The following is a 14183-nucleotide window of genomic DNA, read 5'->3' on the forward strand; positions in this document are numbered from 1 at the left end:
ATGTTCTTCATCTCACATTGCTGCAGTCCTTACATATGGGTAGTCCGCTGTCCTCGGTCGGCCCGAATACCAAAGTATTAGGCTGACGTCGGTCAAGGCACTTAAAACTGACATCAGGACGTCAGGGTACATAAGCGCATGACCGACGTCATATCCTCAGTCTTTTTTGCCGCATGGTCCGATGCAGAAGCAGCGTTGCAAGTGCCGTTCGGCGTTCTGAAATTTTTCGAGTTCGGAGTTTCAGACCGAATCCAAGTTGGCTAGGTACCCCGTTGGGAATATTTTGTTTTTCTTGCCTCAGTGTATTACCGGATGTCAGAAAAAGTGAATAACTGTATTTCTTGTGGGAAGCAGATACCGCATAGGGATTATCATTCTTTGTGCATTCCTTGTTTGGGGCCTGAGCACGACGTTGTCGGGTGTCGCTTTTGTGCTAGGTTCAATAAGCGCACTATTAGCGAAGGTTAGATTGTGCTAGGCTGGTCTTTGGTAAGCGGTGCAATTATAATATGCCGTCGGACTCTCCGGCGCCCGCTTCTACGAAGAAGCGCAAAGACAAAACTGTTAAACCCAGGCAAGATGAGTCGTCCGTTCCGGACGCCGGTTCTTTAGAGGCTTCAGTGGAACCGGTGGTTCCGACGGAGACTTCTCTGGAGTCTCAGGGGGAGACTTTGATTTTGCAGGATGTGGCCTCTCAAGAGGCAGGTCAGGCTGAAGGGGCTTCTCAGGTTACTGTACTCCCCTCCCTTCCTAGGGTGGTTAGGCCCTCTCCTTCTGTTTCCAAGGCTTCTCCCAGAGGCAGGCCAGGTTTAGCTTCTGTTGGTGTCACTCCTTGTTCAGCAGGGTCTGTGCCTAAGAAGCACATTCTTAAAATGGCAGAAGATTTGATTACTCTGATTAGAGGTTCTTTGCCCCCTCCTGATAAGAGGCCTAGGGTGGAGCCAGAGTTGGGAAGTTTTGAGCAGGCTTCGGATGTTTCAGAGTCTTCGGCTGAAGACTTGCAGGAGTACTCTCCTTATTCTGATTCTGATGCAGATGATTCCACTCCTTCTGCTTCTCCTCCAGAGGATTTTTCTTTTTCAGAGACACTTCATTCTATGAGGGAACATTTTAAGTGGGAAGGTCAGGACTTCTCTGATTCTCGGAAAAGGCTTAGGGAATTTTTGCTTTTGCCCCAACATAGGCCCTTGGCTATACCCCCTGTTCTGGATGTTGTGGAAGATGTGTTTTCAGAGGCTTCACTTAATCCTGATTCTCTGCCTCCTGCGCCTGCTAAACCGGATAGGTATTACAGGGTGCCTGAGGCTCATAAATATCTTTATAAGAGTCCTAGGGCGGACCCAGAAACTATTAGTCAGGGACCTAAGGGTGAAAAAAGCCTCTGTTGTAAAAAATCCGGTTCCTCTAGATAAAGAGGCCAGAGCTTTGGATAGATGGGGAAAGAAGGTCTATACATCTTCTACCTTAACTATGAGGGCTTTGAATTGCCAGTTTCATATGTTGAAATATCAAAACTTTCTTCTTTCTCAATTGAAGTCTAAGGTGGATGCTCTGGCGGAAGGCATTGAGTGTAAAGAATTACAAGATTTGGTGCATGTCTCTGAACAGGTGGGTAAGCATTCATTACAGTGTGGTTTTGATGCTGTGCAGGCCTCGTCTAGGGGGGCTGCCACTGGTTCACTTCTTCGCAGGCACGCCTGGCTGAAGGATCAGAATTTATCTGACCATGTTAAGACAAGGATTTTGGATGCTCCTTTGCAGTCTGATGTGTTGTTTGGTTCACCTGTGGAGTCAGTCTTGAAGAAAATGGAAGACAAGGCTAAGTCTATGCAGGCTGTTAAAGATTTTTTGCAAGTTCAGCCTCCGAAGTTTAGTAGGAATTGGCCTGCTAAGGGGTGGACGTATCCTTCTTATGATTCTCAGTCTAGGGGTAGATCTAGACGTGGTAGGGGCAGAGCTCAGAGTTCTTTCAGACCTAGAACAGGGAGTTCACCTGCACAATCTTTGGGTGAGGGCAGGGGCCAGTCCTTTCGTAAACAGGACCAATGACCTACTTTTTCAGCTGCCAGATCCTTCTTGCCTGGCAGCACCTTTGGGAGGAAGGTTGGCACTCTTCAAAGAAAATTGGATTTTGATTACCCAAGACAAATGGGTATTGGATATCATACACCAAGGTTACAAGTTTTATTTCCATACCTTGCCTCCTTTCAAAGGCATGCCAGACGTTCCTCCTCAGCAAAGGCTAGAGGCTCACAAACAAATTTCTCTTCTACTTCAAATAGGGGCCATACAACCTGTCCCTCTGCCAGAAGTGGGCCTAGGATTTTATTCTCGCCTGTTTCTAGTTCCAAAGAAAGGGAACACATGGAGACCAATTTTGGATTTATCTATCCTCAACACATATCTGGACATTCCCAAGTTCAAAATGTTGACGTTACAACAGCTTTTACCTCTGCTGGGCAAAGACCACTGGATGGTGACTCTGGATCTCAAGGAGGCTTACCTTCATGTTCCTATCAGGCCCAGTTGCAGGAAGTATCTGCGTTTTCGGGCTGGGACTTTTCATTATCAGTTCTCTGCATTGCCCTTTGGCTTATCTACTGCGCCCAGAGTGTTCACGAAGGTTCTGGCTCCAGTGGTAGCTTTCTTCAGGCTAAGAGGAATACAAATCTATCCTTATTTGGACGATTGCCTGATTCTGGCCCAAGGAAAGGACGAACTTCTTCATCATTTACAGTATGTGATGGCAGTGTTAAGATGCCTGGGGTATTCTGTGAGCGACATAACGTCCAGTCTAGTACCCTCTCAGGACATGTGCTTTCTGGGTGTGAGACTGAATACAGCATCCCAGATGGCCTTTTTGACCCCGGACAAACAAAAGAATCTTTCTCTTTACTTCCACCAATTGTCTCGTCAGTCCAGGCTGACTGCAAGGACAGTCCTTCAAGCCTTGGGGTTCATGGCATCTTGTATTCTGGTACTTCCCAATGCCAAACTGCATATGAGGAAGCTACAATGGTATCTCAAGAATGTATCGGCGCAGCACTGCCAAGATTTGGACACTGTCATTCAGATAATACCTTGCATTCAAAAGGAATTTTGTGGTGGGCTCAGGAATGTCACCTAAACAAGGGACTCTCTGTGACCCGACCAGAGGCGAGTCAGATTTTAACGACAGATGCCTCAGACAAAGCTTGGGGAGCTCATCTAAATGGAAAATGGGTACAAGACACGTGGCCTGCCAGACTTCAACATTTACATATCAACTTGAAGGAGATGTTAGCAGTCCAATTTGCATTGATAGCTTTCAAGGATTTACTTCTTCCAGGGCAGGTGTTGATTCAAACAGACAACACAACTGTCATGTGGTACATCAACAAGCAAGGGGACGATTCATATCCTCTATGCAGACAAGCAATGATTTTGTGGGAGACTGCTCTCAGTTTACAGCTAAATCTTCAGGCAAGGTTTCTGCCAGGAGCACAGAACTCCTTAGCAGATGTGTTGAGCAGACAAATTATGGATCCCCACGAGTGGAAATTGGATCCTCATGTATTTCAGAAATTGACAGTGTTATGGGGAACTCCAGACATAGATCTGTTCGCTTCTCCACTAAATTACCAGCTGCCAAAGTTTTGCACAAAAAGGTTTCATCCCACAGCTTGGAAGGTGGATGCTCTCTCATTCAATTGGAGCAATCTTCACGTGTATGCCTTTCCACCTCTGCCTCTCCTCCCAAAGGTACTCCTGAAGGTCAGACAGGACAAGCCAAACATGATTTTAATAGCTCCGGATTGGCCTCGACAGCACTGGTACCCATTACTGAGGAGTCTGGTACGGGAGCCTCCATGGCCTTTGCCTTCGATTCCTCACCTGCTATCTCAGGAGAACAGTCATTTACTCAATGTCAAACTTCACTCTCTACATCTAACAGCCTGGCATATTCTGTTTTAAACCCTGGAGGGACTCAGCTTCCACAACAAGTTTTGAATGTTATTTTGGAGGCCAGAAGACCTAGTACAAGGAAAGTTTACGCAGATAAATGGAGGAGATTTTTATTTTGGAGTACAGCAAAGGACTTTGATGTTTCTAAACCTAATTTAAGTGTTGCTCTTCAATACCTTACTGAGTTATTGGACAAAGGTTTGTCCTTCTCCTCTATAAAGGTTCATGCTGCAGCGATTTCTGCTCACTATGACTGTGACCCACCATTATTTTCTCATCCTTTGTTTAAGCAATTCCTTAGAGGGGCAAAGAATATAAGACCCCCACGTAGAGCTCCTACTCCTGCTTGAGATCTCAATTTTGTGTTGGAGAAACTCACTCTACAACCTTTTGAGCCTGCAGCAACTGCAGAGTTGAAATATTTATCATGGAAGACTGCTTTTTTGTTGGCCATTACCTCTGCGAGAAGAGTTTCTGAATTACAGGCCCTTATGGCGGTTGAGCCTTTCTTAATTTTCCACAAGGACAGGGTGTCTTTGCGTACTAACCCTTCTTTTATGCCTAAAGTGGTTTCTAGTGTGGCTTTAAACCAAACTATTCATTTGCCTACTTTTTATGCAAACCCCCAAAATAAAGGGGAGAGGATTTTGCACACTTTGGATATACACAGACAGTTGCGATATTATTTGAGCAGAACTAAAGGGTTCAGGCAGTCTCAGCAGTTGTTTGTTTCTTTTGCTTTGGGTTCTCAGGGCAAACCTGTTTCAAAACAAACTATTTCTAAGTGGATTGGTTTTTGTATTGCTTTCTGTTATTCCCATCATGGTAAGGAGATTCCAGCTGGGATTAGGCCTCATTCCACTAGGGCTACTGCCACTTCTACAGCTTTTTTAAGGGGGGTGGCTACTAAAGATATTTTGGAAGCAGCTACTTGGAGTTCAGTGCATACTTTCTCTAAGCATTACCACCTTCCACTTTACTCTAAATCTAGGGCTGGATTTGCCACTGCAATTTTACAGGGCATTTTGGCAGCCCCTAATGCTTTATAGTTTTGCCATCCTCCCTTACCTCTGCTTTGGGATTCTACCCATATGTAAGGACTGCAGCAATGTGAGATGAAGAACATAGTACATTTTTGTACCTACCATAAATGTAGATGTTCAAGATCCACATTGCTGCAGTCCAATTTACCCTCCCTCCTTCCCTCTGTAGTGAGAGGTGGTGGTGTGGTTTGGGTTGTACATATTGTAAATATGGTTAGTGCAGGGGTGGTTGGTTATTTTTTGCTGTTTTTTGGCTTTGGCCTTTCTTGTTAGGGCCTTCTGACATCTGGGGCAAGAAAAGACTGAGGATATGACGTCGGTCATGCGCTTATGTACCCTGACGTCCTGATGTCAGTTTTAAGCGCCTTGACCGACGTCAGCCTAATACTTTGGTATTCGGGCCGACCGAGGACAGCGGACTACCCATATGTAAGGACTGCAGCAATGTGGATCTTCGAACATCTACATTTATGGTAGGTACAAAACTGTACTTTTCTGATACACCCCTGACTATTATTAACAAGATGCTCTTGTTCTGGTTTTATTTATTTATTTATTTTATTTATTTATTTTTATTTATTTTACATTTGTTGACCAGGATAGTCCGACTGGATGCATGTCCATTTTCAGCGGAGGCCCGGGGAGAAAAGCTCCAAGGGTAAGCAGACACAGCATTACATAATACCAGCATTACATATTACAAACAGACTATTTACAGTGATTACATAAGTAAACAAGTTAAACAGGTTCCACAGGTTAGAGTTAATCCTGAGCGTAAGTCAGGGTTAAATTAAATTACACAGTAAGCTGGTTAACAGATTTTTACACATTCTAGAGAGACTTAGCCAGGCTTGATACATTGACATAGCCAGTTAAGTGCCAAATGTTGCTTGAGTCTAATTTTAAATTGACCCAAGGTAGAAAGTAAGGTAATATCAGCTGGAAGAGAGTTCCAGGGTCTACTTACAGAGTTTGCAAAGAGAGAGTCACCGGTTGTGTTATTAATTTTGCTAGTCTGAATTAGTAGTTTGTCAGAGGATCGAAGCGGTCTAGGATTGTTAAAGGGGGTGATAATATTTTTAAGTGCATGAGTATTGTCCGGATTATAGAGGATTTTATAGGCCATAATCAGTTGTTTATACTGGATTAGGCTGGGTAGCTCAAGCCATTCAATCTGATTTGCAATGATGTGTCCTAAAAGGCAGCCCAGTGGCAAACCTGGCAATGTGGTTGTAGCAAATTGAGAGTTTGTTAAGGACAGTCTTGTTTAAATTCGAGAGTAGAGGGGATGCATACAAAAGGGTTGAAAGAAGGTGAGAGCGAGCTATGGCAATTTTAGCTGGAGGGGTTAGGAAGGCTTTTATTATGTAAAGTGACCCTAGTTTTTTATTGATGGTTTTGATAGTTTGTTTAACATGTAGGTCGAATTTTAGATTATTATCAATGATGACACCTAATAGTTTTGTAGAAGGGTCAGGGGAGATTATTGTGCCATCATTTGAATTTATGGTAAAGGTGAAAGCGGTAGACCTACGTGTTTTATATTTTATGAACTGATAATGTGTCTTAGTTGTCAGTGTTCTGAGAACGTGTGAGTCTGATGGTGACCAAAGCCTTCTCCTCGATAATAAAGATACATCAAAAAGAGTCAGTCCAGTTTTATTTTTCTCTTATGCGATATATATTTAAAATATTCTAATGGAGACCTTTTTTCTTACATAGCTTGTGATTGTGACCCAAGGGGTATCGAAACATCTCAGTGCAACAGAATAAATGGCCACTGCTCCTGCCGTCAGGGAGTATCTGGTGTTCGCTGTGACCAGTGCGCTCGAGGGTTTACTGGCCAGTTCCCTGACTGCCAGCCATGCCACCAGTGTTTTGGGGACTGGGACCGCATAGTACAAGATCTCACTGCACAGACCAAGCGACTAGTGCAGCATGCTAAGGAGGTACAGCTAACTGGTATCACTGGAGCCTTTGAGAAGAACTTTCGAGACTTGGAGTTGAAATTATCACAGGCTCAGGCAATTGTGAAGGAGCGTAATGCAACAGCCAGTACAGTGAACAGTCTCATGAAGCTTATTGATGAACTCAGGTAATGGAATCTGGCACTTTATTGCAGCAAAAGTGACATAACGTGTTTAACAGGCACAAACTGCATTAAACTTGAGAAACCATTCAGAACTGCAGAGTTTAAAAATGTTTCTTTCATTTAATTAATTAAATTTATTTATTTATTTATTTATTCTTCCTTTCCTTTGACTTGTCAGGTCTACAAGGTATATAAGCCTTTATTCCTATACTACTGCCAAACTATGGAATGCTCTGCCTTCCTCTATCACTAAACTAGTCTCTATAAAATCCTTTAAATCTGCTCTAAGTTGCCAATACCTCAGTAATCATATCTGTCCCTATAACCACATGATCGAACCACCATAAACTAAGTTACTCACCCACTTTTTCCTTCCTTCCATGTTAGTTTAAAATCTCTAACTGTACTATATATCTCTTTACTCCCAGATCTACCTGTAGCTTGTAAGAATGTCTACTGTGAAATTCTATCATCTGTGTGATTTTTTTGTCAATTTATTGCATATTGTATCCCCAATGTAGTTTGTACTAAACATCAGAACTTTGTCTATACTATTTTGAATATTATTCTGTATTAAATTTCTGGGTACTTAGGTATTATCGCAACCAGATTGGGGACGAGGCATAACTCCTGATGTTATCGGGAAACAAGGGTTTTGTGAAGTGAAAAGAGGCGTGTGGACTATAAATCAATACTCCTTCACCTTGTCTGTGACAGAGGAATAGGAATTTGTATCAAATTCATCTTCCCGGGACCATCCTTTACCGCAGCGCCTCCATACAAAATGAAAAGAACCGGGCAGATGAGAACAAGCAGCACTTTAAATTCTTCCACAGTCAAAAGTAGTCCGGAAAAGGTTTACTCTTACTGACGATCCTTGTAGAAAAAACAATTAACCCCAATATACAAGTCATTGTAATGCATGATACAACACAGGGATTCTACCCTTTCTTCATCCGAAGCATCTTAGACAGGATTGCAGTGCTGCCCCCCCCCCCCTCTCAAAAAAAAAAAAAACACTTTTTAAACATAACACATGAAAGCATGGAAGGTTGAGCCCTACACAAAGTCACAACAACATAAAACCTGTAGAAATGCAGATGTAAACAAACACGATAATGAAAAGGGTGAGTACCCGGTGTTAGAGGCAAGCTGGAACTGTATGCCTTAACCAACTGTTAGCTTCAGTTATGCCAGTAAAAGACGCAACCCAGAAGGTGGAGTTGGGCCAGTATTCCTGTCCCTGTTGCAGAACTGAGGTGATAGGAATGTGAGTTGGACTTTAACCAACCCTTGGCAGTGCAGGATAAATGACTTTTGGCATAACATTAGGAAGTAGGACGACTTCCCAATCTGGTTGCAATAATACGCAAGTACCAATTTCTGTATTTATATTTGGAATTTTTCTCCCCAGGCCTCCATTGAAAATGGGTTTCTGACCCAGTGAACTTTCCTGGTCATCAAATGTCGATAAATAAATAATCAACTCAGGTTTTTTGGGTGAAAGAGAGAAGAGTAGTAGAAAAACATTGAAGTGATGGATATGTCTTTGTTAAAGATTTTATGTTTTGATCACCATTTGACAATCCAAAGTATTTTAGAGAATTAAGGGACTAGTACACTGCTTTTTAATTCTTACTGTGTGTTTTTGGTTGCATTCTGTAAAATGTTTATTTGCTCTGTCAATAGGATTTTGAATTTTGTAGCTGTAGCTCTTCTTCGGTATAGATATTTCCCTTTCATTAAAACATAAGGTTTCAATACCTCTTTTTATTTGTGGAGAGCAGCTTTATGTATTCTGTATGCCAGTGAAATTCAAAACAACATTGTTGATGGAGGTGAATTCGTCGTTCAAACAAAAAAAAAAAACTTAAGGTTATGTGCTATAAACTAACAATGTTGTGCAATGTTGCAGTGGTTCTGCATATTCTCTTTAATGATTTTTTTTTCAGAAGAAAAGTAAGTTACATTCAGGGAGTAATTGCAGGTAAAAAGATGTGTTGTTACAAAATGCCTGATTTTTTCAGCTTCAAAGTCTCATAATATGTCATATATTGGAATTTGTTATTAATCTGCTTTATGTAAGCTACCCACATATCTGTAGATGCAATATTTTTAACACAGTCTTGCTTTGCCTTAGCTCAGCATTTCTGTTCAGATTTTTGTATTGTGCTGTCACATCCTTATTTTGTGTGTGTGTGTGTGTGTGTGTGTGTGTCATACCTCTCAACCTGGAAACATCAAAAATCTGGACAAGGCCCGTGAAAAATAGGTACAAATCTGTACTCTGATTAACATACAATTTGCATATATAATTATGTAACCACACCCACTCCAATGGAATTGTGGGATACCAACTTTCAAATGCAAACTGAAGAACAGACAACCAAAATACGGCACCAGAGTCCCCCTGCAGCCATTGCAATGTCCCATTACCTGGCTATTTTTCCCCATTTACCATAAACACTAATGTGCGCATACTGCTTTAGTAATACAATAATTTGGATTTTATTTTTACATTTTACAGCCCAATGCACAAACACCAATAGAGATCTGCTAAACAAAGCAACACTGTCACATAACGAAAACAGACTTGGCATTAAAACTTCTCTGTCCTTGAAACTCACATTCATTGAAACAACATTGAAACCCACAGACTACTAACTACATTTACATGCAGCTTCAAAACCCCTTTCTGCTTCTTACAGCACAGCTATGCAACACAGAAGCAAAATGTCTATAAATCATGAGACCCTAGATTTGCATGAAAAGCTAGATGGGTAGCTTTGCACACTGTGCAAGCTATCTATAAATTCCAAAAACAGTCTGTCACATTTTAGACTTGTCTAGTAAGCAGCTACAAGATCTATGTAATGTTCTAACTAAATGGTCTTTGGGTGTACTTTTTCTGTACTGGGTAAAATTCAGATCCATTGTTAAACCCTCACTAATTCATTTATAAAGCAGGCACTACTATGTTTCAATGGCTAACTATAGAATTTTAATTCTTCAGACTTTAAACCAAGCCATAAAGCTCTCTCCCACCAGACAAAGACAGTAGAACCCTTGAGAGACTGGGTAAAAAGGCTTATGCTTCAGCCACCTTGGCATTCAGGGCCATCAAGTATCAGATACATATAACTAAGTACTCCTTAGAGCTTTTGTCTCTGGCATCTAGTGCCATTGCAGATCTTAGAGATTCTGACAGAAAAGCCTTGGTTCTCAATATCCTGGGAGCTTCCTCCCAAGTGAGAAGACATTCCATTAAATGCAGCTATGATGCTGCGGAGGCTTGTGCCAGGGAAACTACTATTGGTTCAGTTCTTAGAAGATTTTCCTGGCTCAGGTTGTAGCCCCTACAAGAAGACTTCAAATCTAAGTTAATGGATGCACCATTAGACAATTCAGCCTTACTTGGTAAAGCAGCAGCCTGTTTATTTAAGTCTCTACAGGAAAAAAACAAGGAACTCAAGGAGTTGAAACACATCATGGTTTCCCCTGTGCCCAGGTTTCATAGGAAGTTCCCATCTAAACCTGTTTTTGTCCACAGCTGTGCCCAGCACTCCACCGGTAAATCTTCCAGTGGAGGCAAGAGACAACAGAAGCCTAGGGGTCATGGCCACCCTCACACCAAAGGCAGTCCTTTCCTGAGAAAGCAGGGAGTCTGTGACTACCCTATTGATGCCTCCCTTTCCCATCTCTCCCTTTGCCTTTCAAATGCTGACAGGGTCTGTGAAAGCATCTCCCAAGACACCTGAGTTATTTCCATAATCAAAAAAGGATACTTCATGGTTTGGCACTCCACTTCCACCTTCATGGGCATCCCTCAATCCCCCCCCCCCCCCCAGAGCAGCTGCCCCTCTTCCCAGAGCTCCTTTGGGAGCTTTGGCAACAAGACTCCATTCAAAAGGTTCCTCATATCTCAAGAGGGAAAGGCTTATAGTCAAGAATGCTCTTAGTGCCAGAAAGGATGGCCCCTGGAGACCAGTCCTGGATTTATCCCATCTCAACATCTTCTTAAAGGTTCCTACCTTCAGAATGTTGACACTCCAAACTGTTTCCTCTTATCCTTGTACAAGGATACATGGCATCTCTAGATATAAGAGATGCTTACCTTCACATCCCTATTCACCCCATGTTCAGGAAATTCTTAGATTTTTTCTGTGGGTTCCTCGCATTTTCAGTTCTCTCCCTTGCCCTTTGGTCTTTCTACAGCACTGTGGGTATTCATAAAATGTCTGGCTGCAGTGACTGCTCATTGCAGGCTTTTCGGCATCCAGATTTTTCCATACATAGACAACGTGCTCTTACAGGCCCCAACTTCCCACACTTGACTCCAAAAACTGGAGACCACCAATTCCCTCATGGGAAAACTGGGATTCACCATCAACTACTGGAAGCCAGTTGTCACCCCTTCAGAGGACCACATTTTCCTGAGTTGTCGAATCCAGACAGATATAATGAGAGTATCACTTCTACCTCAGAAGGTGTAGGACCTTCAGTCCTCCTTTCACTTCTTTCTCCTCTGGACTCTCATCACAGCCAGGGATTTCCTCAGGATGCTGGGATTCATGGCTTCAGTCATTCCCATGGTACCAGTGGCAAAACTCCACAAGAGGAAATTCCAGTAATTCCTCAGATTGGTGTGGACCCAGCATTCTCACCCACTAGAATACAAAGTCCTCGTCATCCCTTACATAAAGAGGGAACTGCTTTGGTGGAGACCTAAATCCAGGACTATTCCTGCATCCTGTCACTCCAGCCCACATCCTCTCACCCCAGTCCTTGAACTCTACACAGATCCATCAGACGTGGGCTGGGGAGCAGCCTTTGCAAATTCACAGTTCAGGGAATTTGGTTTCTCTCCCAAAAAACAGAACACATCAACATCAGGGAAATGCTAGCATTGCTACTAGCTCTACAAGCATTTCACCCTCTTCTTTGCCTAGCCCCTCTGCAACTGTTCACAAACATCATGACAGCCCTCTGGTATGTGAATGGGGGGGGGGGGATCCTATCTCCTTTGCAGGTTGGCTCTTCTGCTATGAGAATTTCTTGCCCAATACCACATGACTATTCAGGCTTTGTACATTCCCTCCAACTGGAATCTTGTGGCAGACTCCATAAGCAGGTCCCTGACTCAGTCCTATGAATGGATGCTTCACAGGGTCATGTACCTGGACATAGTCTGCCAATGGGGTATTTTATTTATATATTTATTTGACATTTGTTAACTAGGTTGGCCCAACTGAGCTAGAAGCTCATTTTCAGTGGACACCCAAGGAGAAAAGCTCCAGGAAATTCATGCAAATATTCATAGAACATAGAAAAATATATTTTAAGTTATACAAAATAGTAAAAATAAAAAGTAAAACTTGGAATATGCACAAAAAGTTAAGCAAAAATACAATTACAGTAAACAAATAGAATGAGATCAAGTTAACAGAATCTGTCAGTTTCAAATATGCACAATTATGTATTTACAGATGAGGAATGGAATGTACAATATAAAGTCAGATTGGAGTCAATGTAGTATAAGACTGTCAGTAACTACAAAAATAGATAAACTACATACATACATAATTACATTGTTTTTAGTTGTAGTGCATGCATAGTAGTCACATTACTACATGAGTACAGCTACTTAAAATTGTGAGAGAGGCAGATTCAAAGAAAAGTAGCCATCAAGTTATTAGCGAGGAAGAGAAGTGAGTTAAAGGAAGAGAGAAAAGTTTGTAGAGATGGAAGGGTTCATATAGACTTATTTGCCTCCCCCCTGGACAGACAACTTCCAAAATGTTTGTGCCAGAGTCCCAGGTCCTCTGGTTCGGAAGGTAGACACCCTCTCCTTTTCTTGGAAGGGGATGTTCCTGTATGTATTCCCTTCCCTTCCTCTAATACTAAAGATCCTGTTCAAGATTTGACAGGACCAACTAAAAATCTTGCTGGCGACTCCCTTTTGGCCAAGACAGCACTGGTTCCTTCTCCATCTATGTTTAGCCAAGGACCGTCACAAGTTACCGCACAGAGTGGACCTACTCACACAGAACAAAGGATCCCTGATACACCCACACCTGTCAACGCTACAGCTGACACTGTGGATTATAGGATTCTAATCCCCTTCGGACACCTATTCTCGGAGGATGTGCTCAGGGTTTTGCAGGAGGCCAGAAAACCCAATACCAGAAATTCTTAGGTTTCTAAGTGGAAAAGATTTTCATTCTGCTGTCTCTTTAAGAACCAAGACCCACTGACAGTGGGAATCCCATTGGTTCTGTCTTACTTGTGGTTTGGCTTATTCTTCTGTCAAAGCACACATCAGCTATTTCTGCTTGTCTGCCTCTATCTCCCCCTCTAGCACCCAGATTTGAGATGAAACAATTCCTTAAGGGCGTCCTTCATATTAGGCCTCCCAGAAAACCTATTCCTTCTCCTTGGGACCTTATCTTTATTCCAGAAAATTTGACCCTGGTCCCATTTGAGCCCGCATCTTCGGCCTCCCTCAAACATTGCTCTTGGAAAACTGTTTTACTAGTGGGCTTATCTTCAGCCAGAAGGGTGTTAGAGCTGCAGGCCCTTATGGCGATGCCCCTTTTCTTGGTCTTTTATAAGGACAGGGTATCCTTTCGAGAACAAATCCTTCTTTTATGCCAAAAGTGGTTAATATGTTATCCCTTTAACCAATCCATTCAGTTGCCTAACTTCTTCCCCTTCTCCCCAAAACCACAGTGAGAAGGTATTACACTCCTTAGATGTACACAGACAACTTAGGTTTTACCTGGACAAGGTGAAAGCTATCAGGAAATCTTATCAGCTAATTGTGAACTTTCATCCCAGAGTCTGTGTTTACCCATTTCTAAGCGTACTACTTCTTGGAGTTCAAAGACTATTTGACTTTGTTACACACTCTATGGAAAAAGCCTGTCTTCACCAGTGAGGGGCCACTCTACCAGGGCTGTGGTTTCCTCTAAGGCATTATTCAAGGGCCATCCTTGAAGCAGCCACCTGGTCTTCTATTCATACCTTTACCAAACACTACAAACTGGGTGTCATCTCCAGATCCAGAGCCAGATTTGCTAAAGCCATTTTATAGGGCTTCATTG

The 14183-nt window shown here is 42.4% G+C and overlaps 1 protein-coding gene across 1 annotated transcript in view; it reads left to right on the forward strand.

Moving 5' to 3' along the window:
- LAMB2 (laminin subunit beta 2) overlaps positions 1–14183 on the forward strand; it is a 3750789-nt gene that overhangs the window by 3136231 nt on the left and 600375 nt on the right. Inside the window, exon 24 of the mRNA XM_044078730.1 lies at positions 6711–7083. Coding sequence (XP_043934665.1) covers positions 6711–7083 — 373 coding nt within the window. The remainder of the gene's footprint in view (positions 1–6710; positions 7084–14183) is intronic.

Source organism: Protopterus annectens, chromosome 7.part1 (assembly GCF_019279795.1).
Source record: "Protopterus annectens isolate FY-2018-M chromosome 7.part1, PAN1.0, whole genome shotgun sequence".
Lineage (NCBI taxonomy): Eukaryota > Metazoa > Chordata > Ceratodontiformes > Protopteridae > Protopterus > Protopterus annectens.